Source organism: Lissotriton vulgaris, chromosome 2_1 (genome assembly GCF_964263255.1).
Source record: "Lissotriton vulgaris chromosome 2_1, aLisVul1.2, whole genome shotgun sequence".
NCBI classification, from domain to species: domain Eukaryota; kingdom Metazoa; phylum Chordata; class Amphibia; order Caudata; family Salamandridae; genus Lissotriton; species Lissotriton vulgaris.
In genome coordinates, this window is record NC_141687.1 from 575,554,053 (window position 1) to 575,579,860 (window position 25,808).

At 46.7% G+C, this 25,808-nt stretch overlaps 1 protein-coding gene across 1 annotated transcript in view; it reads right to left on the reverse strand.

The window, feature by feature from the left end:
* The window catches only part of LOC147730763 (BRCA1-associated RING domain protein 1-like), a 543,323-nt gene that overhangs the window by 160,460 nt on the left and 357,055 nt on the right, over positions 1 to 25,808 (reverse strand). Inside the window, exon 6 of the mRNA XM_086955577.1 lies at positions 7,787 to 7,959. Coding sequence (XP_086811703.1) covers positions 7,787 to 7,959 — 173 coding nt within the window. The remainder of the gene's footprint in view (positions 1 to 7,786; positions 7,960 to 25,808) is intronic.

Genomic DNA, 25,808 nt, shown 5'->3' on the forward strand with positions numbered 1-25,808 from the left:
TTAGGACAAAGTATTCTTCTAGCTGGACCAGGAGTTCCTTACAAACCTTGGGGCCACACAAATACCAAGGACTGATAGGGGCCACTCGCCCCGCCGAGCCACGATGCACTATAACATGGACCCATAATGGAGAGTGGTTCGAAATCCCTCTGGCCAAATGGCTGACCTCCGCCACATACATGGATTGAGCTGCAGGGACTAGACAGTAGTTCAGTCGCAACAGACTATTATGCGCCCCTGAATGGAATGTGTATTGCTTCTGGTTTGGGTGCCGAATCCTCCAACAATCCACAAGACCCATTGCTTCCATAAAGTCAGGTAACCAGAACACCACCCGCCCCAGAACTCGAGGAGGATATCTGTCCATATCTCCTGAGACGACGGCATTAAAGTCACCTCCCATCAGCAAATGACCCTCCGGGAGAGATAGGAGGACCGATCCAAGGTCTGCCAAAATCATGGCCTGAAGCCTAGGTGGAGCATATACGGAAAGAAAAGTGACCTCGCGACCCTCCCATCGGCCCGATACCCCAACATTTCTACCTTCTTCGTCCTTCCACACAGAGGTAACTGACAGCGGGAACGAGTTCCGGATCAACACACCCACTCCTCTCAACCCCGAGATGAACCCCGAATGTGCAATCAATTTATAACCCATTATGTGCTTTGCCTTACATGAATTGCCAACCAAATGGGTTTCCTGGAGTAGTACCACATCAGGTGCCCGCCTCTTTAGAAACTGAAGGACTACACCCCAGCCCGTTAACATTCCAACTCAATACACTTATTTCACTACACCCCATTGCGTACCCAGCCCCGTTTACCTCCCCCCACTCGCTGCCCTCTTGACCAATACTTGATGCTGATGGAAACCATAAGTCTAACAACACTAAACATAAACATGCCCCCCCAACTGCCCCACCTCCCTGCTGCCCTGCCCAAGTGGCTCAAAACTGCCCGCTGAAAACTGCAGAGTGCCTGTTGCCCCTAACACTTCAAAGAAAGAAATAAACACTAGAGGAGGATCCCGTCCCATCACCACTGCCCCGAACCCCACCCAACAACAATAACCCCCTGAGCCCCAAATCCAATCATTCCGCAAAAGTCAGGATAGTCTCAGGTTCCACTCAGTCCTGGCTCAAGTTCCTGAGAAGGGGGTACAAGAGGTGCAAGAATATTCTCACTCCTGTTTTGGCCCCGTCTCCTCCTCCGACCCGATGACTCCGCTCCGTCCACAGTGAGAGTGTCCAGCCAGTCAGATACCACCTCAGGATTATCGAAAAACGACACCTTCCCACGTGCCTCCACTCTTGTGCCTCCACTCTCCTGCGCAGGAAACATCATGGTATATTTCAAGTCTCTGTCACGTAGTTTCTTTTTAACTGCCAGAAAATTCGGACGTTGCTTCTTTACTGTCTGCGTGAAGTCCCAGAGAAGGTGATAGCAGTGTTTTCAATCCGGACAGGACCACCAACTCGGACTGTCTGCAGATAAGGTCTCTATCACGAAAGTTCAGCATCCTTGCGATCAGTGGGCGCGGCGGTGCCCCCGGTCTCGGCCAACCCCTGGGCACCCTGTGCATGTGCTCCACGGTGAAAAGCTTACTGAGGCCCTTGGGCTGAAGCTGGTTGAGGATGAGTCTCTCCACAAATAGGTCAGGTGTGGGCCCCTCTGATCTCTTCGGAACACCAATTATTCGTACATTATTTCTGCGGGCTCTGCTTTCATACTCATCCAATTTGCGCTCTGCTTGCTCATGGGAGGTTCGGAGCACTCGTACTTCCTGCTGGAGCTGGGTGACATCATCAACCAGACTAGATGTTTTAATGTCCAAGGCTTTGACTTTCTCATTGACCTTAGTCAGATCCGCCCGTATAAGATTAACTTCTATAGAGACAGTTTGTAGCTTGGCATCCATAGTCTCCATTTGTTGACCCAAGGAGGACTTAACTCCATCTATGGCACCCATAATATCTTGTAGCGTGACTTCCCCCTCTTTGTCAGGTCTCGCCCCAGAGGCCACCGTAGGGGAACCCGCTCCAGAAAGCGAGTTTTTAGGCTGGGTATAGCGGTCCAGCTTATTAGATTGTATTAGTTTAGGGGCTCTCTGTGATCTCGAGGGGTTCTTCTCTCCATCCTACCTGGCCGCCATTTAATCTGCCGTTCATTTTCAGTCCAGCCAACCCCACAGGGGCTCCTCTGCCGCCTCTCTCTGGATCTTCCGGGAGTCCCTGTGTACCAGGCCAAGCAGGGCCACTCCGCCACTAGTGCAATACAGGTCTGCGCAATTGACTTCGGGTCCCTCTTTATGTCGCCACTGGAAAGGGCAAGCTGAACAGCAGGGTCCACGGAGGGCTTATCAGGCACCCCCCAGGTTCGCCTATTCCACCACGGAGCACAGGGAGTCATTTAGGGTGCGGGTGTGCAGTCCTCGCAGCACAATACATCCACTGCCTCTATCACGCTGCTATGCACCCTTCCCCAATATCTTTCTCAGTAGATGCCACTTCTGAGACCTTCCGATCGGTGATCACTCAGCACAGGGGAGGGGCTGGCGGGTGATAGGGGGGGGGGTTTGGGGAAGCATCCGACCGCCTCACCTGCCAGTTAGTCCACAGCCTCAGCCAGCCTTAGCGTCGTTCCAGAGGGGACCCGATCGGACACTTCCGGTTTCGGGTCCCAGGTGTTATTCAACTCCGGGGCGGCCGGACTTTCAACTCCGGTCCCTGGTCTCTGCTGGTGGTAGGCCCCGAGTTTTGAGCGGGCACATCTCCCGAACTGCGCCTCACCAAATCTTCGGCCGAAGCTCCACCCGCACCGCTCCACCTCCCCCGCAATTTCCGAGGCCCGGGAGGCAGGATGGCATTCAGGATTTTGGAGCTGGTGGACGGACTCGGCGGAGCCAAGAGTCTACGCGGCCATCTTGTGCAGGCCCGTAGCTCCTCCCTCTTATTCTCATCTTTAACACCAAGTTTAGATGCAAGAAGTTTGTTTTCCCCCAAAACTAATGATCCTTGTTATTTCAAAAAGATGAAACTAAGACCAGTCAAGACTTGATTTGTGTATGAAGTGGCACAAGCAAGATATTTAAAATTCCTGGCCTTTCCTCACTTATGTCCTTGTGTGCTTCACAATTATCGAAGCCAACATCACTAGATTTTTGATACCTAAGGAATGACTTTAATCGGAAATCCCTATTGAGGTCAATTGGTGTAAGAGCTTTGGTGAAATGTGGCTTACTTTGTATATACACTTTCTTGCGTTCTCATGTTTTACTGTCCTCTGGACAAAGATACAACTTAATGAATACATGACAATGACATTTGAGCTCTCCAGGGACAAAACTTTCAGTAAAGAGCTCCACAAACACCATTATTGCCCATCATAAATAGTCAATCAAGAATGTGTCCAGAAAAAAGATCAAACCCTTATGACTCCGTAATTAAAAGCAGCCAATAACCGTTTGCAACACATTTACACTTGATTGGTCTATGGATAACCCTGTCGGAGACTTCAGAAATGCTGTATCATAAAAGGATTGAAACGTCTTAAGAGGAAACCAAGAAGTTCAAATATATTATGCATCTTTGTTGCAGGTCAGTGACTCAATGTTTCCTGGTTAGGGAATATGCTTATTTTAGATCTCTTTCGCCCACTTTCTTCGGGCTCTAGGATATCTCAACACAGGAAACTTTACACATGCTTTGCGTCGGCAAGTTTCCAGCAATTAGATTGCGGATTCCTTGGCCCTTCACCTTCCCGATCCACCCTATACCTGGCCCTATTTGTTGTGCCCCCTTTTCTGGAAACAATTTTTTTACTCTAGGAAGAGTTTAGTCTTAACGATTGTTGATGGGGTGGACCATGATCCAGAATGTATTTAATCTTTACGGCTAACGGCTTTTTGATTTATGAGGTTAGCCCCCCAGACTCCAGTCTTTTCTTTTTTCGTCCTTAGGGTTGTGGAGGATTTCCGTGGTTTGTTTTCAATCTACCACCCACTTTGTGCTGTATCAGTCCGCAATGAAGTACAGAAAGGGAATTGTGCAGCGGCGTGCAGAAAGCGCAATAAATGCCATCTACCGCATGTTGGATACAAAAGCTTGGGATCTGGCGTGCACATATAATCTGAAGAAAAGACACACTGTGAGCCATGAAACATGGAGCTCCATTTCTGAAGATTTTTACTGAAGCAATAAAGAACGAGCGGATTTACCAGCTGATTTAGACTATAGATGACACCTTGTTTTAAATTAAAACATTTAAGAATCAAGGCCTATTGTTTCTATTGGGTGTTTATTTAGAAGTTCTATGATTTTCGTCTCTTCTTTTCACCCGTCTGTAGATGCCCTAGTCAGCCAGAATAGCGCAAACGTATAAAGTGTATATTTATTCGCTGTCTTTTAGAGTCAGGGAAGTCACTTGCATACGTAAGTCATATTGGAATGTTTAGTAATTTTGGGAGAAATAATCCTACAGCAATAGCACATTATGTGAGTGCGAACGTCTATCTGCTCGTTATTCGTGTTCTGCTGCATTTAGAGCTGTTTCTTAGGGCAAAATGCCTCCTTCTGTCCATTTTGCAAATTAGTGCTAAATACCAGTAGTGAGTTGTAGCAAAATCTATCTTGGATGTGTTGCAGAATTACTCTTCTCGCTTTAATTCCGTGGATCTCGCTGAATTCTTAGATAATTCAACGTGATGGCGCTACATGGAATTACGTGAGCTATGCCCAGACAAATATCTGTAAAAGATTTAAAACTTCCATTTCATAGGGAGCACTAAAAGCTTATCTTGTACAGCGCATGGACTGTGACGGAGCCATCCAAATCCTATTTTGTCACCACGTATTTTGGCAACGTCAATTTGGAATTACCAAGGGGCTGGTTAGTCATTACTATGTCCACATTAATGTCAATCTGGTGGCAACATGATTTACTGCCTGTATGAAGATTACAAGATCTGTGGTGACTCTACGGATCTTTTAGGTTTCACAGGGTCTCGGTGTTAACAACGGGGAAATGGAGAATTACAGGGAGGGGTGGAGGATCGGGACTGGAACAACAGATTTCTCGGGTAATACTTCATTTCTAAGGGGACCTTCAGGGTCCCATTTGTAATGTGCGGTAACTCCGCCATACCATGTAGCCACTGGCTGACCTAGTATTAGTAACTCATGAAAAAGGTGGGGGTAGTTATGAGGGGGGTTAACGGGACCCTTGCATTAAGGCCCTAAATGCATATTGGGTGAAAGTGGAATTCAAGGGTAAATCTGATGCTTATTCTATAGGGGCCTCCCGCTTATTAATCCTGGTACATTGCTGCATCAAGTCGCTTGCCTCTTTGCATAATCTGGTAAAGTTCTTTTAGTTCTGAAATATTACTCTGGAAAATATCGCTTCGTTCAAAGCAGCAACCGAACCGAAAATAATAACCTTTAATTTTGCCGACAAAGAATGTCCAGCTGCTTTTGAAGAAATATAGGCACTCCCCCGATCAAGCTGTCACAATGCAGCTCTTTTTGCTGCAGCCAAGTTGCAGCACGCCAGCCGCATAATAAAGAGCCATGGTCCATTAGGAAGCAGGCTGTAAATTACAGCCCCGCACCGCGCGCATATGCAGCTGAAGGGCAGGGTGAGCACACAAACGTAAGACCGTCAGTTGACTGAACGACGCCCCGGCCTCCCCAGATGCGTCGTGTTGATACATTTCGAGCCGGCTTACCTGTGGCTTTTCCTGGGTCGATAGAGCCCCCATTAATATGGGCTTCTCAATCAAAGAGACGAAAAAGAGGACAAGGGAAACCCTACTCACGACGGAACCAGGGTTATGCGTTGATCCAGAAAACAATGGTTCCTGTGGCATATTATTTAAAAAAAATACTTAATAAGTGTAACAAGCTGAATGACAATTCAATTCTTAGAGGGAGGTTGGCAAAAGAAAGAAACAATAATGTACCAGTTTATAACGTTTTTTTATATTTCAAACAGGACAGATAGTACTGTAATTAGGTCTGCGACATACACACAATATACAAAAGTGCAATGTGTCCCAAGTGATACTGTGAGTGAGACAAAAAAACGTGTGAAAGTGAGTGAACTATACAGGTTTCAACTATAGATATTTACAAGGAAAATGACCAAAGGCAATGATTTAACCAGTTGTTGATCAGTGGCGATCTACATTCATAGACACTGTGTTAATATGGTTCATTTCCTAGTGCGTCGACGGCGTTTCGACCCTTAGGGTGGGGGTCTCGTCAGGACTGGGCAGTGAGGGACATCTTGTAATGTGATGACACGCAAACCTGTGTGCTTCCGTGCTGCCAAGAAAAGAGGACGGAGATTTCTGCGGTCCTTCAGGTAAGTGAACTTTATTTGTTAATATTTCTTTTTTAAATTTATGTCCCTCCCGCCACCTTACCACTAATTTTCCAAAGCGGCCACCACTGGCAACTAGTTACATTTAAATTAAGTACCACACAGAGTCCTGCCAATCAGCCAAGGCTTACACCGTAGGACTCTAGACCTAGCAATGCAGCTCGAAGGTAAAAGCTCAGAGGAGCAAGGAGCAAGACTCACAAACCGCACCTGTGCCGTCATCTTCAATTCCACCTTTGCAAAGGAGATTAAAGATGACGGGATAAAGGCCAGCAGCTTTTATTTCATTCATTTCAGGAGAAAGCCTTCTGCCACAGCATTCCAGGGCTTCTCCTCTGACTATTTTGAGTACAAGGTCCCAAAAAGATTCCCGCTCTTGGATCGATGGGTACTACTGGCTGTTTTATGCTTGGATCCTCGCTACAAGGTCTTGCCTGCAGGACAGGCCTATAAATCGGTGAAGCTCCATAGAATCTAGTGTTTAGAAGTGTGCCACAGGGATACAGTAGTTCATTGTTAGGTCGAAGACTACCTGACAGCGAAGCTGTCTGGTTTCCAAAGACTTCTTGGGGAAATTCGGAAAATTTCCCTGGGAATGCATTCCGTCCACTGCTTAACATCGGCAAAAAGTGCTCAGTCACTCACAGGTGTTTGCCTTCTACTTGCTGGCTTTATTAGACTGTCGAGTATGTCTTTGTCTCTCCCGTGGAACATAGCCTGTATATTGTATTCTTCCACAAGTGCTCACTTTCTGTAAACAGGCATATAAATGTTGTTCTTATCTTGCCACATTTGCTTTGCTTTCAAAGACAGCAGTATAAGCCAGGCTCTATCTTTTGAGGAAGCTTGGTGATTGCTTTTCCTTCTCTGACGTCAAAGTCAGAGGATTGATGTGACAATCATGCTGGAGACTGTGGGTGTACTGGAGAAAGGCTGTATAGGTTATTTTTTTTTCTAGCACACAACACATTTTAAATGTCAGTATATGAACTGTTCAGATATTTTAGAATATACAAGAATTAAGAAAGCACCAATGAAGCACATTTTTTTCATTCTGAAGTGTGGTGGAACCAAATAGTTTAATACAATCAAAATGAATCAATACACTAGCAGAGTGTGCAAAGGGGACAGCTGCTTCGAAAAGAGGCAAAACGTGCAAATCAAGTACACAAACTCCTATTTGCCAACTCAATGCTGCTCAGTTTGTCCATATCAGAAAGAGGACAGACAGTATGAGGGTTTCTTTGGATTAATGCCTTCAGACTAATGCAGAGGGTGTAAATATCTACCAAATCAAGTTATTGGCTACAGTGACAGGCCAACAATAAAGAAATACTAACAAGTAAACGATTTAGGCATTCCCATCCTCGAGACTTGGAGGATGATGGTGTCTGGATCTACTCACACAGCTTCCCGCGAGGCTCCATGCGCCAGAAGTAGCTTCACTATGGCGGTGTGTCCGTTCTTGACTGCGTCATGTAACGGAGAGTCGTTCTGGTAACCCGTCGTGTTCACCAATGCCCGGTGCTGCAGCAACAGCTCCACGACTGCCACATGTCCGTGGTTGCAGGCCTCGTGCTGGTGGGTAAAAGGCGGCATGAAGCGCGCAAGGATAAAAAAAAAAAAAAAAAAAAAAAAAAAAAAAAAAGAACGAGGGAGATTAGCAGGCAGCAGTATTACAACTGAGAAACACAAAGAGAGAATATTTCACTAACTAGATTTCCCTAACAGCAAATTGCTTCTATTTTTAGGAGGACGATCAAAGCAGAGTAAAGCGTCATATATTGGTCATCTCATTTGCATATATTCGATGTGTACTTATTGGAACAATGTTTGGTCCAGTGAGTAAGTGCCATCTTCTAGCAAGCCCAACCATCTCAACAAACGGACAGGGGGACCCCTACCCCTCTCTGCTAGGAGGGTTTGTCTCATCAGCCTATGGACATTTCATTCTTTGTGAATAAACAAAATAATTGTCGACCATTCAGACAATCGTTGTTGACTGCAAAATGTAACCCTATTTTTGTATCTTCTATCTGGCAGACCAGCACTGTGAAGAGGCCAGAAAGCAATAAGTGTGCTCCACAAAACATCACATACACAATGTATAATTAATTATCCTAATAGTGTTTTGTTCATATGATGACCCATAGCCAGTGGAGGTCGCTGAGGTGTTGGGTGATGTGGTTGTGCTGTGGGATATCAAGGATCAATCGGACTGCAGCTTTCTGGACGGTCTGGCGATTGCAGAGGAGTTTTCTGTTGATTCCGACATAGAAGGTGTTGCCGTAATGCAGTCTGCTTGTCACAAGGGCGTGAGTGACTGTTTTCCTGGAGCTAGGGGGGATCCACTTGAATGTTTTGTGTAGTATGCGGAGGGTGTGGAAGCATGCGGAGGAGACGGCGTTGATCTGGCAATTCATGGTGAGTGTTGAGTCTATTATGATGCTGAGGTTACGTGCATGGTCCGTTGGGGTAGATGGGTTTTCGAGGGCGGGGGGCCACCAGGTGTCATCCCTTGCAGAGGGGATGGAGCCAAGGAGGAGGACTTCTGTTTTTTCCGAGTTGAGTTTCAGGCAGCTGCTCTTCATCCAGGTTGCAACAGCTTTTATACCTTCTTGGAAGATGTGCCTGGTGATGTTGTGTTCCTTGGTGAGGGAGAGGATGAGTTAGGTGTCTAATTTGAAGACCTCTGCAGCTCTCTGTGACCATATCTTGGTGATTTGTGGTGCAGGATATCCAAAGCCTCCTAGTGAAGTCTCAACCTTGAAATGAAGGACCATCTTCTGTTTGGTGTCCCTGTGGCAACCCATTAGTGCCAACTAGTTTGGGAAACAGCGCCTCCGCTGTTACGGAATTCAATAAAGAATTCTATTTCTGGCTTTTGGAAGATTGTGTCCACTGCCACTTCTAGTCTAATTTTCTGTCCCCCATGTCCTAGAAAGACCTCTAAATATGATCTTTCCACCTCTTTCTTTGAGCAGGGGCAGCCAGTTAAGTACCATTGGTAATGTTGACTGGCATTTTTCGGAATCATTTTCTGATCTTGCTTTGGACATTTCAACAGAGTTTTCACCTAAGCTTTTTGACAGGGCAGACATGGCAGGGGACACCCATTCAGCCATGAATAAAGACACTGTCCCCAGGCAGAGCATTGGACCTAAAACCCCAGGACTTTAGTTTACTTAAAGGAACAGGAAGACTCTGCCAAGAAGAAGAGCGAAAGATTGTGTCAGGAGCGCTGCCTTTGCTGAGTGAAGGGTGGGCTGGGCTGCTGTTGCTGCTTCTGTCTATGGTGTAGGAAAAGGACTGACTCTTTTTGCCCTGCTGTAGTATCCTGCTTGTGAAGAATCTCCAAGGGTTTATGTATGCTTGCCTCCTGTTGGAAGTCTCAGGGAAATCAAAGACTTCAGAAGAGATCTATATCAGATCTAAAAGTAACCTGCCTAAAAGGAGAGTTGAAGAGCTGTGTGGAGCGCTACCCCTTTTCTATAGTATAACGAGTAGGGTTGGCTTGCAGCAGCTGCCCCTACAGGAGATGGACAAATTACTTTTCCTTCTTTTATTTTAAGAGTAAAGCACATGAGGAGCTCTTTTTGTGTCCATCCCAGTGAGTGGGGAGCGCTGTTTCATAAAGTTAGTGCGGGCTCCCCCCAGCCTGTGCATCGCTGCACTGTCCCTCACGGTTCCAGGAAGGGGAGAGCTTGAGGAAAGGACATGCTCTCCCTCTCCCCAGCAGCCGGTGTGTAAGGGCCAAGTCATGCAGCCTCAGAGAGGGAGCAGCCGTGCTGAGGCACATCCCTGACAAGGGATCATTACCGCTAAAGCAGTGAAGAGGAAGCCCCAGAAATCGGCGAGAAAGAGGCTGAGGCGCCTCCGGCGACGTCAGCAGTGGGTGGGGCTCTGACCTGGAGACAGACTGCACCGTTGGCTGACAAAGTTATCAGCGGGCCAAGAGAAAGCGGAAGAACTCCGCTGCCGTCCCGCTGTGGACAGGGCCGTGGAGGGATTCTCGCTGGCAGTGTGGTGTTACCGGGGGCACTGTGAGGTCTCAGAGCCAGTGCACACCCATGCCCAAGGGACCGGGCTGCCCAACATCATTGCAGTTGCTCTGTGGCGCTGCACTTTTCTCTGAAACACAACATTGCTTCTATGCTGGAGTGCGTGTCTCACAGGAGGAGCGGCTGCCCCGTTGGTTCGCAGGCAGTAGCCATTGACTGCTTACAACACGGGGGCCCAGCGAGGTCCCAGCTGAGCGTGCCATGTGTAATCCCTTGCCCCAGGTTTTGCCACACCTGGAGGATCATTAGAACTCCTGAATCGGGTGAGCAGGGGTTATTCTGGGTGCGTTACTACCTTGGTTACTCAAAAGGGAGGAACCAGGAGCTTTTTCGTTGGTCGTGCACAATGCTCCTAATTAAAGGTATGAGAAAATTTTCAGCATGTCTGAACGGCGCTGTACATTGCACTTAAATATTGACAATCCCCTCCCTGCTAGGCGTGGCCTGTGTAGGCCTTGTGGGATCTGTAGTGCAAGTTCGTAATGCCTCAGTGGGCGCGCTGTCAATGTCTGCTCAATACATGAATAAATAAATCCCAAGTGAGCTGACTTGCATTCTGAAAGGCTGATGTCGTACTTTGTAGTTGCCTTATAGAGCTTGAACAGGCAGCTCCCTGCAAAGGCACCTGTCCGACTTTCTCCCTCAATCCAGACATTCATGTACAGCGCCGTTCAGACATGCTGAAAATTCGCCGCTGAAGAAGGGAGTTTAAAACCTGAAACGCGTCCGGCGCATCACTGTGTGACTTTGTTTCATGAAAGCGCTATACCAGCAAGTTGCCTGATTGAATAAACGAGCTGATTCCATTACTTTCTGAGGCCTCCGTCAAATTTGTAGTTTCCTGTTTTGATGGATGTTAAACGGCTTGCCCGAAGTTGTGTATGGAGGCCCATCGCTGTGCGGACCCGCTCTGATATCACTTGAATGTCGGGAACCCCTGATGAAGTGATTAGTTTCACGAAACGCGTAGGGAAGGACATTCTACTTGTGCGAGGCACTGGCAGCCGCTTGAATATTGTATGCCCTCCAATGAATAAAGTACGGCGAAAACTGAACTTACCTGTGATGGGTGTTTCTTACAGCAGGCAACTCGTCGTTGGATGTGAATGCGGCCCCGCCTGAGCCGCGAGAAACGCCCCGCTGCACTTCGTGCAGTTCCGCCTTGGTGTCAACCGGCGCTGAGGCAAGAGGAACAGGTTGGTACCTTGGAGGACTGTAAAGGCATGACAAGTCCTTTCAGTGCGGAGCAACCCACTTGGGCTCATGAACTTTGTTTTATTAAGAGTGAGAGCACGGCGCACCACTGGGTAATGTAAAGACAGAACTCCAAAGACCAGCAGGCCACGGGAGTGGCAACGCCCACCTGGGCTGGAGAAAAGTAATTTAAAGAAGGTGTGTTCTCCCTCACAAATGCCCGCAACCCCTGATGAAGTGATTAGTTTCACGAAACGCATAGGGAAGGACATTCTGGTAGCCCCTTGAATATTGTATGCTCTCCCATGAATAAATATATATATATATTCATATTCCGAAACGCGTCAGATTTGAAGGCCAAATAAAATAAATCGACAGACAGAAGATGGCTATGGTTGGCTGTGGCAGAATCAATGTTACTTGAAATCTAACGACTGTGATGAAGGACCATTTGCTGGACAAATAACTGATGCATTTTGTGTATTATTTTGTACTGACTGTGTTTAGTCAGTTATATATTTACTTGGTGGTGTGCTCGGTCTATGTTGTTCCCAAATAAAATACCATTGGTGCCTAATTCTGAGGGGTTTGTGTCTTCTCTGTATATGTATGTATATATATATATATATATATATATATATATATATATATATATATATATATATATATATATATATATAGTTTCGGTGGACGTACCGCCTTGTTCACACAGTTCAGCGCCATTAGAGATAAAGTTTATAAACTGTTGCCATGGACACCATGTTACTAACATGGACATAAAAGAAACAGAAACAGTACTTTACAGGCATGTTCATAATGCAAGTAGGAATACAAAATATGTATAAATAGATATATGTGACTCATTCTAAAGACAGCATTGGTTATAAAAATTAAGCGTTATAAATTTTAATCAAGGATTGTAAGTCACACGTACAGTACAATTTGTAAGCAAACCATGGTATGGCAATAGTGTGTGGAATCAACAGTGTGCTAATGCAAATTTTCCATTCAACAAAGGGGTTACAGAGTTATACAGATGTGTAAGGTACCATGTCCTCAAAATTATGTTGGTTTCCAAATACCTGATACAGTGACTCAATATAAGGCTAAGTAGAAAGCGCTATTCCCATGTGCCAACACATACTTTATATCAGGCCCAAGTGGGCTATATATAGATTTGGTAAACCCCAATGATGTGTTACAGCTGCATACTAAGCTCATACACTCGAAGTACCTATTACATGTAGACCATATTCAAGAATTTCGAAATCATACCATAAAGACTGTGTCTGAACTACAATCCAACGCTTTAAACTGATGGCAAAAGGTGAAATACTTTTTTTTTTTTTAATTTTGCACTAGAAAGGCTGCAGGGGTGCGGGTAAATAAATATAATTACAGATGCGAAATTAGCTCTTCATCGAGTTGAGGCCAAACAGGATTTTACTATTACGCATGAGGATATACCGTGATTGCTGCTCCCTATCGCCAACCCTCAAGGATATATATATTATATATATATATATATATATATATATATATGAACGTAAGTTCGTCACACTGGCTGAAGCAGCCGCCCCAGCACACAACTTGTAAATGACGAAGGAACAGACCCAGATTGCGTGCTCAATTGAAGTGTTTATTCTCCAGCAAGCCTGCCGCCGCCATTACGCGTTTCGCCTCTTGTAAAGCTTGGTCACATGACGAGTTGCTGAGAGCAAGTGCCGAGATTTAAAGTGCCAGTGCGCGCGTTATGTTTTTCAAGAAGTGAACAACATGGAAAAAATACTTTGTTTCACATGCTTGGATGCAAGAAATAATATTGCATTATACATTATATTTGTGCAACCGTAAAATGTATAAAAAATATATAAATAAATAGGTATTTAGATATTTTTAAAAAACAAACCAGTTTCCCATTGTATTTCATTATAACTGTATAAATACTTTAGTGACATGTAGTGAGAAAATATCAAATCCTCTACTCCATTCATTCTAGTTATAGATTACTTTGTTCACTCTCAAATACGGTATGCACAATATCAAAACGTTTTGAATAAAGCCCAAGTGGGCAGCATCAAATATTATTTGAAAGAATAAAGCTCATGTGAGCATCAACTTCATTGAAAAAATCATTACTGAACTCTTTGGTTATTAGTCAAATCAGTGAGTGCATGATTACATTATTTCTTTTCTTTTTTTCCCCTAGTGCATGTGCTAATTAAAAACAGTCATTCTATATGATATTGAATTATCAATATTTCCATGGATAGCCATCCAAGGTTGCCCTCTTTGATTGATGTTGCTCTCAAAAGTACATACAGAAAGAAAAGGCAGTATATATTACTGAACCAGATGTTACTTTAGAATGAATTTCTCGCAGACAGAGCAGTTAGCACAAACAAAAAAATATACATATATTTACATTCCATGTATGAAAAATCCCTACTTCAAATTATTTGTAACCACACTATCTATGACACTACTAATAGTATGCCTCAAACTTGCAGAGCTATATGCTATCCTAACCCAGGTTGTCATTTTAAACATAGCGCTTGAGTCTTATTTTCAAGTCTCTTCCTTCAGGTTTGAGGCATATGCTCAAAGATATGAAGTGGTTCTAATCATTTACAGACACGTATACAAATCTTCAGTTGCGTTTAACCCATGCGGTTGCTTACTATTCATTTCCAGAATATATCTGGTTTTGAGTAAACGAAGCCTCGCATCTCGATTGCCACCTCTTTTCATGGGCCAAACTGTATCTACTGCAAAATATGTGAGATGAACTGGATTGGAATTGTGATCTGATTCAAAATGCCTAGCCACCGGATAGGCCTGGTCTTTGTTCTTGATGGCTCTAATGTGCTGAAGCGCACGTTGATGGACCGGCAGGCGGGTGCTACCCACATACCGGAGCCCGCAACTGCACTCAAGCACATAGACTGCATAGTCTGTTTTGCAGTTGAGGCGCTTTGAAATTTCTCTTGGGGTTTCTGAAAAAGGGACAGTATATTTGGTTTTGTTGATCCCATGCTTGCATATACGCTCCTTCTCCCGTTTTGGATGAATAAAGCACTCATGGGGGTATCCACGTTTCAGCACGATTTATTTTTCAAAATAATAGCAGCCACAACATGACGCGTTTCGGCTACTGCCTTACTCAAATGTTGTTCAGTTCTCTGGCGAGAAAGGCGCCATATTTAAAATCATTGATGTCATAAGGTCACATGTTGCACTTAGTTACCAAAAACTGAAGAGGGACTGTACGCTCACCAAATGATGGGCGCCATCTTAACATGTCTAAATACAATTCATTTTCGCACTTTCTATATTGAAATGTAAAAATGTTCAATGCTAAATGTAAGATCGTTTGAAATATCGACATTGCATCAATAAATTCATTAAGTCACATTGCATTATATGCATAAACCTCGAACTTAGTTTAACATAAAGGCCTGTATCGGCATAATTATAAATTTCTAGGTTAATCTGGCCGTGTATCGGCTAAACCAGTCAATTCCTCAAAGTGCTTAAGTGACCACAAAAATACAATTACTTATATAAACTCGGCATGTTTAACAAGTATCAAAACAGTAATTTCATCATATACACTTATATGTTATTCAATGTTTTCAGTCTCCTAAATGTATTGATAATTCTTCCCCCATATTCATCCCTCTGGGAGCCTTAGTCCCAAGGTCGATGATATATCTTGACTCGAGTCTGCGTAACTTTCTTATCCTGTCTCCTCCCCTGATATCTGCAGGTACTGTATCGATACCATAATATCTTAGGTGTTCCCTATTGCTGTCATGTTGTTCTGCAAAATGCCTCGCGACCGGGTAGGTCGGGTCTTTCTTAGCAATAGCCCTAAGATGTTCCAGGATTCTCATTTTGATGCTGTTAATCGTACTTCCTATATATTTTAGCCCGCAGGCACACTCCAAGCAGTAAACCACGTAAGTAGTACTGCATGTGATGAACTTCTTTATGAGCCTAGGTTCCTCAAGTCCTATGACTTCATATTTAGGAGTTCGTCTGCTGCCTGCACAAGCCTTGCATTTCCCGCAAGGATAAAACCCTCTAAGGTCCCTTAGAGTGTTACTTGTGGTAGGAATTGCTTCAAAATGGCTCTGAACTAGGTTATCTCTAAGTGATCTGGCTTTTCTATATGTGATCAAGGGGACCACAGGTATATCAGAACCGATGATATCATCAGCTTTGAGGATATTCCAATGCTTCCTCATGATCTTATTAATTGCATTGGCATCCTTGGAGTATGTGGTTATCATCCTGAATTTATTGTCCACATCCTTGCTCTTCTCTCTCAAGAGACCTTCTCGTGGAATTCTTTCCACCCTTTTAAGGGTTGTTTCCAGAAAGTCCCGATTGTACCCTCTGTTCTCACACCTTCTCAAGCTGGCTCTGGCTGCAATCTTAAAATCAGCCTCTAATGTACAATTACGTTTCAAACGCAAAAGTTCACCATACGGGATACTCCTAACTAGTTTGGGTGGATGATTGCTATCCGCATGGAGTACCGAATTTCCAGCCGTGGGTTTACGGTACAATGATACACTGGGTTTGTTGTCAATAACGCTCACTTTCAGATCCAGATAGTTCACTGAGCTAGAGCTGACTTCCCCGCTAAATTGCAAATTGATGACATTGTTATTCAGACTAGTGATGAACTCATTAGCTGTTTCACTTGTCCCGTTTCACACAATACACAAGTCATCAATATAGCGGTACCAGGTGATTACCCTGCTCATATCAATTCCCCCGCCTGCTTTGGACACCTGCTCCTCCCACCAGCCCACGAATAAATTCGCGTGACTGGGGGGCGAAGCAGGTGCCCATCGCAGTACCAGAGATCTGCCGATAATATACATTTCCATACATGAATATATTGTTCGTTAGGCAAAACTCTGTGAATTGTAGAATCATTTTGTTATGCTCAGTGTACTTCAGAGATTTTTTATTCAGAAAGTGTGTGATAGCTTCCAGTCCATGTTCATGATTTATACGAGTGTATAGACTAGTGATGTCTAGGACGATAAGCTTACACTCCTCCTCCCAATGGATATTCTCAAATTTGTTAATGAAGTCCCGAGAGTCTTTGATGTATGCTGGCAGTTCTTTGACTAATGGAAAAAGGAAAAAAATCAATGAAAATAGATGTGTTCTGTCAATCCTCCTTGAGAAGAAACGATAGGTCTTCCCGGTGGATTTCTGCAGTCTTTGTGGATCTTTGGGATGTGATAAAAAGTCGAAACCACTGGACTCAGACACCGGAGATACAAAAATTCATCCATGCTTAACATTGATTTGTTCAGCCACAGTTGTATGAGATCATGATATCGTTGGATACTTTCTAGATATGTGTTGTGTGTGACGACTTGATAGTTAGTCTGATCAGACAGCTGTTTCAGTGCCTCCATATTATAATTGTCCCTTGTTTGAAGGACAATATTCCCTCCCTTGTCTGAGGGTTTGTACACTATCTGCTTATCCTCTTTCAATTGATCCAAGGCTTTACGTTGTTCTTGCGTCACATTATCCTTCCTTGGAACATTACTTCGTTGTCTGAGTTTTTGAAGATCTCTTACTACTGCAACAGAGAAAATATCTATAGCATCATGTGGTAACTGGGGTAAGAATTGAGATGTAGGTTTAAATGGACTGTCCTCCTTTTCTTGTTTGAAACCAAGAGATACTGTCCTTTCTACTTGATCTCTTCCGAGATTCAGCACTCCATGTTCATCCAGTATTAACGACTCCATCACTTCCAAAGCTGGTAAATCAGCTCCTGTTAGTGTAGAAAAAGGGTAGGGCTAAGACCTTTTTCAAGATTTGCCCGGCGCTAACCGCCTTTGTACCATTCAAATTACCAAGCAATGAGGCAGGCGCCGGAGACCAGAAGGCAGGAAACAGAAGTTTTTATTCCGACGGAGCAGAACACATCAGATCAGACAACAAGGTATCGTCTCGAGGTGCTCTAACAGCCTCTCGGAGGCCTGGCCTCTTATACACTGGTTTATGGCATGTGACCTTTCTTTATTACAATCAGAACATTGTGAACAACAAGGAAAAAGACATCCCCGTAATCCTCGTGTCAATCCCACCCTCATACACTTCCACAATAGAGGTCCTCGACCTGCTGATAAGAGGAGGGGGTCATCACGCAGCTGAGTGTTCTGCCGATTCTTAGGATGTGTGCGCCTGATCATATCCCGGGGGGTGGGGAGGTCTTGATCAATAGAGGGTCCTTTGAAGAAGAGTGACTTCATACAATAAGGGGCAGTAAATGATATCTCCCGGCTTAGGCGATGGCCTCGGACCTGTGTGGACAGCTGGACACGGGGGAAGGGGTCATCAAAGGAGTGGTATTCATGCCGCGTGGACAATCGAGCGCGGAGGGAAGGTTTATCAACAGAGGGGCATTCATGGGAGGAAAGGAGATGCTGGTCAGGCGCAGGCGTGACTCCCAAGGACAGGGTCATGCAGAAGGGTTATGCTCATGAGAGGGAGGGAGGGGAGCCAGGGTGCGCGGAGGATGCCTGCTGGGTCAGAGGGGCGCGCTGGCGATCGATCGTGGACAGGGAGACCATGATACCTAAAATGGTTGTTGTGCACGTTGTACATGGGTGACAAGCTGGCGCAGATGATGTTCAGTTCGTAAACTAAAATTCCACAGTCCTCCCTTTTAACATGTCTCGCCAACTTGTCAGTTCGGATTTATCCCCATAAGGCCACGTATTTCTACTTCATAGAGGGGACTCATGTGCTCAGTTCGGAAGTCCAAAGTCTTTGGGCACATACAGTTAGAAACGAAGCTGCACAAGGAGGGTAGACATTGAATACCCAAGCAACACCCACATAATATCACAACAGGTATCAGTATGAAGGAAAACAACTTCCAACCCCAGCCCTTCAAAGTGTCCCAAAACCAGCTCCCAAGCGACCATCCTTCTTGTTCTTGGTGAACCTCCGAGGAAAGTCTGTGGAGGTGCTCAATTGCCTTGTAGACTGAAGGCGAGTTGTCAGGCACGTAGGTGCAGCAGCTAGATCCGATGATGCGGCATGCTCCTCCTCGGTCGGCTAGGACCACGTCTAGGACAAGGCGGTTTTGTAGGGTCACAAGGCGGACCGCCTGAAGCTCAGCCGTGTTGTTAGCGAGGATGCCAGCCGTGATGTTGATCGTTGTTTCTACTGCCTGGGTCAGGTGTCGGATAGCGCGGCTATTTGCCATTGGGCCCCACAGAGGAACAAGTCCCTTTGCTGCATCTAGGAACTGTGCTCCAGTGGAGTCGGCTTGTCCAATGTCATCTGCACGCCTCTGCCGGTGATGGTTGGCAGGGGCTACATACGTGGGGGGGAGAACGAAGGCAATGTAACAGATACCCTTCCAACCTTTCGGGAGCCAGGTGTAAGCTTTGGTGCCACACACAAAGTACATGTTTGGAGAAGCAACAAAGGAAGGGGGGTCGGCTGAGTCCAAGGTTCTGATGATTCGGCAGGAACTGCGACCCACCGGCTGTGTTCCCTGGCCTTCGAGACACACAAGACCTGTGGCATTGATAACAGACAGAGCCACAGTCAGAGTGGCAGTAGTTTGTTTTTGCAGATGAGAGAAGGTGGTTCTGGCTGGATTGTGGAGCACCTGTACTTCGACCCGTTCTTTGGCTGGAATGTCTTTAAGGAAGGTGGCACCCGTGAGCGCAGGACACAGGGCAGCAGAGGTCTTTCCGGTTTTGTTCAGCCAGAAACCAGAGTAGAAGTGCAATACTGTCTGGCTGGAGGTGGCGTTGTCCTTGTGGATCTCTTGCATGAGGATCAACCAGGCGAGGCAAGAGCCGTGAACTGAGAAAGGAGAAGGGATGAAGGGGATGGAGTGTCCAGTGGCATGCGGGAGCAACCCGCAGATCCAGCAGTTCGTAGCATTTGCAGCAAGGTTGTGTTGGTGCAACAGTTGCACGAAGGAATTGTTCCAGAACTCCCTGCGCCTTTCTCGGAGCTGAGGCGACAGAGAGATTAGGTGATGCTCTTTTAGGGGTGTTGGTTGTGCAGTAGGTAGCAATGCCTCATGAGCCGGTGTGCTTTCCTCCATAATCCAGAAGGAGGTCATGAGGAGGAGGCAGAAGAGGAAGACAATAAAGAGGGCGATTGTCTTTGATTTGTGCAAATTGTCAGTCTTTGGGTTTCTATAGTGGGTATTTCCTGTTGCTTCCATCATCTTCTTGTCTGGCGCTTTCATCATCTTCTTATCTGGCGCTTCCATCACCTTCAAGGGGCTCGGTAGCGGGCAGAACCACAGACTTCGTTTAGCTTCTCTCCCGGCAACCCTTGGTTGTGCTTAGGTCACCGTTCTGAGATTTAACTTAGTCCGTGGCCTACTTAGCCGAAGCTCCCTCCTTTCGACGCAGGAAATACCCTTCTCTGGATGGCACAGTGGGATCAGAGAATTTTGCAAGTTCGAGTGCCTCAGTATCGGGATAACAGTTCAATGTCGGTCGGTCTTTGTTCAGGAGCTCTTCTTGGGTGTTGACGTTTTCTGTCGTGGCCAGGTTTGCAGAGACCTTCCGGCAGTGATGCGCGTGCAGCCAGTGCCTCTTCCCCTCCACTCGAAGCGCCGTCCGTGTGGTAATCAGCACTTGCCAGGGGCCCGTCCACCGGGGTTCCAGACTCTTGGTCCGTTGGAAATTTCGTATTAGCATGAAATCTCCCGGCTGGATGTCGTGGCCGGGGCCCCTGGAAGCATCGGGGATGGCCTGCTGCACCTGTTGATGAATGACAGACAACGTTTTAGTTAATTTGCACAAATAATCAGACAGTAGGACGTCCGGGACGTCATGAATGGAGGTTGGTTTGGGAGCAGTCCAGAGGTTCATCGGTCGCCCGAATACAACCTCGTAGGGGGTCAAATGATGTTTGGTGGGAGTGGAGCGCATCGATAACAATGCCAGTGGGAGGGCATCCGGCCATTTAAGTCCAGTGGTGGCCACTATTTTTGACAATTTTAGCTTCAGTGTGGCATTATGGCGTTCCACCCGGCCGGCGGATTGGGGGTGGAAGACCGCATGAAACCTTTGCTTCACCCCCAACCCCTTTAAGATTAATTGGATAACCTCAGCTATGAAGTGGGGGCCATTGTCGCTCCATAAAATTCGACAAAGGCCATAGCGAGGGAAGAATTCTTTCAGTAGTACTTTGGCAGTAGTCATGGCGGTGTTGTCACGGGTTGGATAGGCCTCTACCCATTTGCTGAAGGCACATACGATGACTAGTACATACTTCAAGCTTTGGCATCTCTCTAGTTGGATGTAGTCCATCTGCAGGACCTCAAAGGGGTGATTGGGGGTCCCAAACCCTCCCCGGGGTACCACAGTTCCTTTCCCGGGGTTGTGTTGCAGACAGATAAGGCACTGTTGGACTAGGCGTCTGGCTGAGTCGGGGATTTTGTCGTTGTGCCAGACTTTGGAAATGAGTTCGATCATGGGTGCGGATCCTATGTGTGCAGGGGAATGTGCCATCGTCAGTATGGGGATCAGATATGAGTCAGGTAGCAACCATCTGTTGGCATCCTTTGTTCGCCAGCAGCCCTCATCATCCTTCAAACCCACCCCGGCCCACTTAGTCAGTTCGTGAGGGGTGCTGGCCGACTGGATGTCTCTGATCATTTCCCTTGTGTCAGTCCATTTCTCTGCTTGTGACCTGGTCACATACATGCGTGTCACCGTCCTATTCTCAGCTGTGGTTCGTGCAGTGATGTCGGCCAGTGCATTCCCTTGTCCGACTATGTCTGTCACCCTCTTGTGTGCCTGACATTTGATCACTGCTAGTCGTTTGGGGAGGAGAACTGCATCAATCAGGGCGGAGACTAGATCTCCGTGGAGGATAGGGGTGCCGTGGGACGTCAGGAATCCCCTCTCCCTCCACAGGAGCCCAAAATGGTGAACCACCCCGAAGGCATACTGGCTGTCTGTATATACGTTCGCAGTGGTCCCCGTGGCTATGATGCATGCTCGTGTGAGGGCTATCAGCTCTGCTGCCTGGGCAGATCGTTGTGTGATGCAGGCTGTCTCAACTACTGTTCGGGCTGTCGTGACTGCATAGGCAGCTGAAGTGGTGCCATCTGGGAGTTTGATGCATGAGCCGTCTACCCATAGCTCTCCATCGGGGTCAGTGAAAGCAGTATCTCGGAGGTCAACTCTACTCCTAGTTTGTTCGTCCGTGAGGGTCACACAGTCGTGTATGGGAGGAACGTCGGGGTCATTTTCAGGAAAGGGCAACAATGTGGCAGGATTCAAAGTCGTGCATCTCTTTAGTGTGATGTGGGGTGCAAGTAGCGTCAGTTCGTACCCTGTCAGTCGTGCGCTAGTCAGATGTTGAGTCTTGGTTTGGTTCAGAAGGGTGTCGACAGCATGGGGTACTAGCACAGTGAGGGAGTTGGAAAGTACGATTCCCTCGCTCTGACGGATAGAGACAGCAGCGGCAGCTACTGCTCGAAGGCAGGCAGGCAAAGCTCTGGCTACAGGATCAAGAGTGGCGGAGAAGTAGGCACAGGGGCGCTGCTTAGGACCAATTGATTGAGTCAGGACAGACAATGCACACCCCTCCCTTTCGTGGGTGAAGAGGGAGAAGGGTTTGGAGTAATCCGGGGTTCCTAGGACGGGTGCTGAACAGAGTGCATTTCGTAATTCACAAAAGGATGTTTGACACTAAGGGGTCCAAGGGAGCGGGGAGGGGACATCTTTGGCCAACAGGGCAAGTAGGGGCTTTACAATGAGGCTGAAATTAGGTAACCACTGTCTGCAAAAAGAGGTTAGGCCAACCAAAGAGCGGACTTGCTTTTGTGTTTTTGGGACGGGGGTGTCTAGGATGGTTTGGATTCGGTCGGGCGTGAGTTTCCTCCCTTCTTTGGACAGGAGATGGCCTAGGTATGTCACTTGTGGCTGGCAGAACTGTAATTTCTTTTTGGAAACTTTATGGCCATTCTCTGCAAGAAAGTGTAGGAGTTGGATAGTGGCTGTGATTGCAAGTGGGGTGGTGTCGGCCGCCAAAAGGATATCATCGACATATTGGATCAACACCACTCCATCTGGTAGCTGGAAGGCATCCAGCTGTCTTTTGAGGGCCTGGCTGTAAATGCTGGGGCTTTCAGTGTACCCCTGGGGAGCTCTACAAAATCGGTACGAGCGGGATTTTAAAGTGAAGCCGAAGAGATAACGGCTGTCTGGATGGATGGGGATAGAGAAAAACGCATTCTTAAGGTCGATAACAGTGAAGGTGGTGGCAGTGGACGGGATGAGGGTCAGAATGGTGGTGATATCGGAGACTACAGGGTATTGGGGTACAACCACTTTGTTAATTTCTCGCAAGTCGATGATGAAGCGGTATGCTTTCTCATCTCCTTCGCCTTGCTTCTTAACAATAGGTAGGATTGGGCTGTTGCAGACGTTGCTAACCACCTCTTCAACCACTCCTGCATCTACCAGAGACTGAATGATCGCTACCAGTGCCTTCTCGCCCTCTGGGGATATCCGATATTGTGGGAGTTTCGGGAGCATAGCGTCCTGTCTTACAGTTATATGAATAGGGTCAATCATCATTCGTCCCACATCAGAGTCATTTTTGGCCCACAGGTACGGAGGCAGGGTGTCAAGCAAGGACAGGTCAGCGTCAGTTATGGAGCACATGTGTCGTGAGGGGCAGGATCTGGGCATGCCTGGGTTGTCGTACAGGATGACTCGGATTCCATCTGGGGAACACCTAATGGTAGCTCGAAAATGTTTCAGTAAGTCAATGCCCATAATGGCGTCAGGGGAGTTGGAGGAGAGCAGAAATGTTGTGTCAGTGGTGTTGCTTTCTAGGTCAAAGGTGATAGGTACGGACAGGGGGTTAGTGGAGGGCGTCCCATCGAAACCTATCGATGTAATGTGTGAGCCAGACAAGGGTGCCCTTGGAATCAGTCGTTTCGATAACACACTACGTGTCGCCCCAGTGTCTACCAAAAATGGAGACTCTGTACCCAGGACCTTAGCGGTGACATAAGGACCTTGCTGGTCAACACAGAGCTCGACTGGATCCCTCCCTTGCCCCTGGCAGTCCTATGCAAAATCGGGGGCATTCTCACCATCGGATAGTTGATATTGGTTCTGTCGGGGGCGGTCAAATGTGTTCAATCTCCCTGATCTGTCATTGTTGGTGTCGTTTGTGTGCCCTCGTCCTTGTCCTCTGTTTCTCTGACCACCTGCCACATCCCTGGGGTCCCTATTTCTATTCATCTCTAGCAGGACCGGACACTCGGATTTCCAGTGGCCGAATCCTTTGCAGAAGGCGCATTGGTCATTGCTAATGTCTCTACGTCCAGTGTGTGGTGTTGGGGAGTGATCTTTAGGAGGTAGATTTCTGGGGGTGGTCGATTGGTAGTTCCCCCTTTGGTGTTCCCGTCCTACCGCTATACCTTGTATCTGGGCTATCATTACCCTTTCCTTTAAATCTTTCTTCTTTTTCTCGGACGCCCTATCATTCTCATTCTTTTGGTGCTCGTAATACTGAGCCATCTGAAGGATAGCTGCGGGTTTGGAGGCCCCCCAACTACTCTCACTCGTCTGCAGTTTTTGGGAGACCTCTTGTGTTAGGCCCTTTACATAATTTTGTACAAACAGGTGCTGTCCGGTTGCAGTGGTCATGTCTTGGCCACTGTAGTCGGAGAACACTGTCTCGAATCGGGAGAAGTATTCTGACACATCTTCCTGGGGTTTCTGTCGACAGGCCGTGACTATCGACCAGTCTACCTTTCTTTCTGGGATCACTGTGTTTAACTTCTGAACTAGTTTGTCTGGGAGTTCCAGTATGTCCTTTACTGGTTTCCTTCCTGGCTCTCGCTGTCTATCTAGTTTACCGAGTTGGTCCCAGGTATGTCCAAACAGATCCGTGTGGTCAGCCTTCCGGATTTGCTTCCACACGTCAGCTGGCAGGCATAACCCGAAGAACAAGTCAATGTCCGCTAAAGTCATTATCGTCGAACCCAAGGCTGTGCCTAATTCGGTATAGAATGCTGTCGGGTTCTTTCTCAAATCGGGCAGAGTTTGTTTAAAGGTTAGGATATCTTGTCGGTCCCATGGTTGGTAAACCCAATTATACACGACTCTCCCTTTTGCATCTGCGTGATTAATATCGTCGCTTGTTCCCAGGCCCCGTGGCGGGATCCAGTAAGGGGCCGCTTCTCTGATGGGCATCATAGTATTGGCTACTTCTACTGAGGTCGTTTCAGGGACTGTAACCTTGGCTTCTGGTTTTTGTTCCGTGAGGTGGCGGAGGACCTCAAGCATCTGCATGAAGAGCTCCGTCGCCTCACATTCAGTCCCATCTCCAACATCAATCTTCCTATACAGCGTTGTTAGTTTAGCGGGGCCCTTACTTTGATACCTATCTTCATATGCGTTCAGGATGTGGTAGCTGAATCGCAAAATGAAATGCCGTCTGTGGCTATCGGCATGCGAGTCATACATGCTCATTGTGTACTCTTCGCTCTCCCTTCGTTCCACTAGTGTCTTTGCTATTTTGTCAATCCCATCCCGTTCATCTTTGCTCAACCTATTTGATCTGGCTGGTGGGTGCTCGCTAGCCTCGGGGGCATCTGTTGGTGCTGCTAATGTGGCTGGTGCGGAGGCCGTGAGGGCTGGTGCACTAGCGCTAAGGCCGCTCTCGCTCGTGCTCAGGGCCTGCAGGTGTTGTTGGCAGGGAGCATATGGAGGGGGCATGTAGATGATTGGGGGACCTAGCAGTAACTCATCGTTCGCCCGCTGTTTGGAGGGCAGAGGGGGTCCTAACAGGACATTGACCTGTCGACCCTGATTCTTGGTTTTGTGTAGCTTCCTTTCTTTCTTTTATTTCTTCTTCTAGTTGCTTAGCAGCTAGGTGGGCTGCCTTTCGTAATTCTTTCCCTATTTTTGCTTCTTCTCTTTTCTTTCGTTGTTCCGTTTCTTTGCGCCACATGCCTATACTATCTAGCATAGTGGGCGTGGTCTTATTTTTCTGGAGCGCTATTTCCAATGTTTTTATTTTATTTTCATCGAAGGAACCTATCAGTGGCCACTGACTTTCAGGGTTCTTCTTTGTATATTTATGCCATAGCTTAGTATAAGCTATAGCGACTAGTCC